At 41.6% G+C, this 2,335-nt stretch overlaps 1 protein-coding gene across 1 annotated transcript; it reads right to left on the bottom strand.

The window, feature by feature from the left end:
* Positions 1-180: 180 nt before the first annotated feature.
* Positions 181-2,135, bottom strand: LOC112819071 (caspase-12-like). The gene is made up of 3 exons (XM_025866102.2): positions 1,885-2,135; positions 495-557; positions 181-321 (listed from the first exon to the last, which is right to left on the bottom strand). Exons 1-3 carry the CDS (start codon positions 2,093-2,095, stop codon positions 248-250), a joined length of 348 nt encoding a protein of 115 aa, XP_025721887.2. The 5' UTR covers positions 2,096-2,135; the 3' UTR covers positions 181-247.
* Positions 2,136-2,335: the final 200 nt, after the last annotated feature.

Below are 2,335 nucleotides of genomic sequence, written 5' to 3'. Positions count from 1 at the left end.
TGCAGCCTCCAAGCCTCTCCCTAATTTCATGACCTTCACTTTCACTTCCAGATTCTTAGAAGATGGAAGAGTGGGGGTTAAATGCTGACCTTCCTTTGACACGGGTAGGCACAGAAGGAAGAAATAACCTGGAATTTCTGAACCCATCTCTGGTCTCTCCACTGTAACTGAGGGCCCCGATCACTTAGGGCCCTACCCTGAGTGAGGTCTGAGGGTTTGCATGAGCCACTGGGTTTGGTGGCACCTGCTAGAGGGAGAGCCAGTGCCTGGGATGACTCAGCATTTTCTTCTTCTCCACTTCCTTCAGGATTATTTCAGATTCTGAGGTGGAATGAACAAAAAGTTAAGGATCAATGTTCTACGCTGAAATTATTTCCAGAGATGGAAACTGACTAAAACCACAGTTTCCTAGGTCTTAACTACAGTGCCTTCTGACAGCCCTAGTGGTTCATTTGAGAGTGTTCATTTGTGATGTGAGATTTCAACACACTTACCTGTCAGAGAAGAAGATGACTCGCTGCTCTCAGATTCATCATCTTCATTTTCAGCATGAGATTCTGAAAGAATAGGAAAAGAAGATTTGTTAGCAGGACTAGGTTTCTAGAACCTACACAGTTGAAACTCTTTCCCTTGCACTCACAAGAAAGTGATGATGTTCGGCATGGGGTTACCCTATGAAGCATGGACATTTGGCTCATTTTCTAAGCTTCAGATTTGTCTTACAGGACTCTGACTTTGTGCCGTGTGAAGGAGGAGGCAGAGTTTCCATGAAACAATGAAGAGCTCCTTATGTTCCTGCTTATATAATTCAAGGAATAATCAAATTCTTTAATCAAGGCTTTTCTGCAATAGCATTTTCCGTTCTGAGGAAAGAATGTACACAGCTCTATAATGTTTGGTAGTCTTTCAGCAGCCACAAAATGATCCCAGAAGGATGTTCCAAATATTGGGAATACACTCATGTATATATTGTACTCTAGAGTAGGGGTCAGGAAACTCTGGCCTATAGGCCAAGGTCAGTTCAACACCAGTTTTTTGGTCCATAAAGCTTTATTGGGACACATCCACAGTCATTTTATACTTATTATCTATTGCTACTTTTATGCCACAGCATCAGATTTGAGTCACTGTGACAGAAAGTTTGGTCCAAAAAAACTTAAAACATTGACTCTCTTGACCCTTCAAAGAGAGAGTGTGCCAACCCATGCTTCAGAGAGAAAGACACACTTATGTTCCACTAATGTCCCTCAGATTCCCTAGGTACTCCTTTAACAAAGACATCGTGGGTTCTCAGAGATTTATCCCTTGAGCCAAGCCACAGCTAAGCAGGGGACAGTGGATTGTTTTGTTTTGTTTTGTTTTGTTTTCTATTGAACATTTTACATGTGGGAATAACTCTGGAGTCCACAGCGTATGGCCAGAGTAGCACAGATTAGCTAAAGATGGTCCCTGAATTTACTAGAGCTCCAGCACCATTTATGCAATTCACAAGTATTTACTGAGCACCTATTACGTGTCAGGTGCCATTTCCATACTTGGGGCTCTCCTCATAAACAAAACAGACATAGCTCCATGCATCATGGAGTTTACATTTTAGCAGAGGGAGATATAATGCAGCAAATAAGAAATGTTAAGGGATGATGGAAGGTGACAGTTGCTGAGGGAAAAGCAAGACATGTAGGAGTATAAAGTGATTTTGGATGCTGCCACATGGACTAGGGGGGCCCGGGGCCTTTTGCCATCTTATATAAGTTCATCAGGCAAAGAAAGTACTAAAGATGTGGATAGTTTGTTCTCCCCTTGCAAATAGAAATAAGAAGACAGAGATTGCATAAGAGAGCAGGTAAAGAATAAGTTAGTATTCCTTTGGCCCAAGATACTCACTTAAACTCAGCAGACTCCTGGAATTGATGAAATGGTCCATAAATACTTTTCCTACCATTTGAGTTTTCTCGGTGAAATCGCCAACCAGGTTTTCAGTCTTACTCACGATGCCATTCACTTTTTTCCCTATTGTCTGTAACTCTTGCTTATCTAACACCTTCTTTTTTTTCAAGTCCTCCAAGAAGCCACCAAACATGGTGCTGGCAATCATCTTTATCTCATTGACTGGATCTTGTGGCGATCTCTTCTCTGTGAGAACAATAGGGTTTTAGGAATTGACAGGACTTTAGATCTCTGATTCTAGGCCCATGGTTCTCAAATTTAACAAGGGAGAGTATCTAAGAGCTTGGTAAGCAGAGCTTCCTGAACCCCATTCCCAGAAATCTGATTTAATAGGTCAGAGTGGAGTGCATTATTTTTATTTCTAATTATGCTTTTGTTGACTCTGCCT

This window comes from Callorhinus ursinus, unplaced genomic scaffold (genome assembly GCF_003265705.2).
Source record: "Callorhinus ursinus isolate GAN/ISIS: 27379988/994484 unplaced genomic scaffold, GSC_fseal_2.0 scaffold5390, whole genome shotgun sequence".
Classification (NCBI taxonomy): Eukaryota; Metazoa; Chordata; class Mammalia; order Carnivora; family Otariidae; genus Callorhinus; species Callorhinus ursinus.
This window is presented reverse-complemented; position numbering and strand designations above follow the sequence as displayed.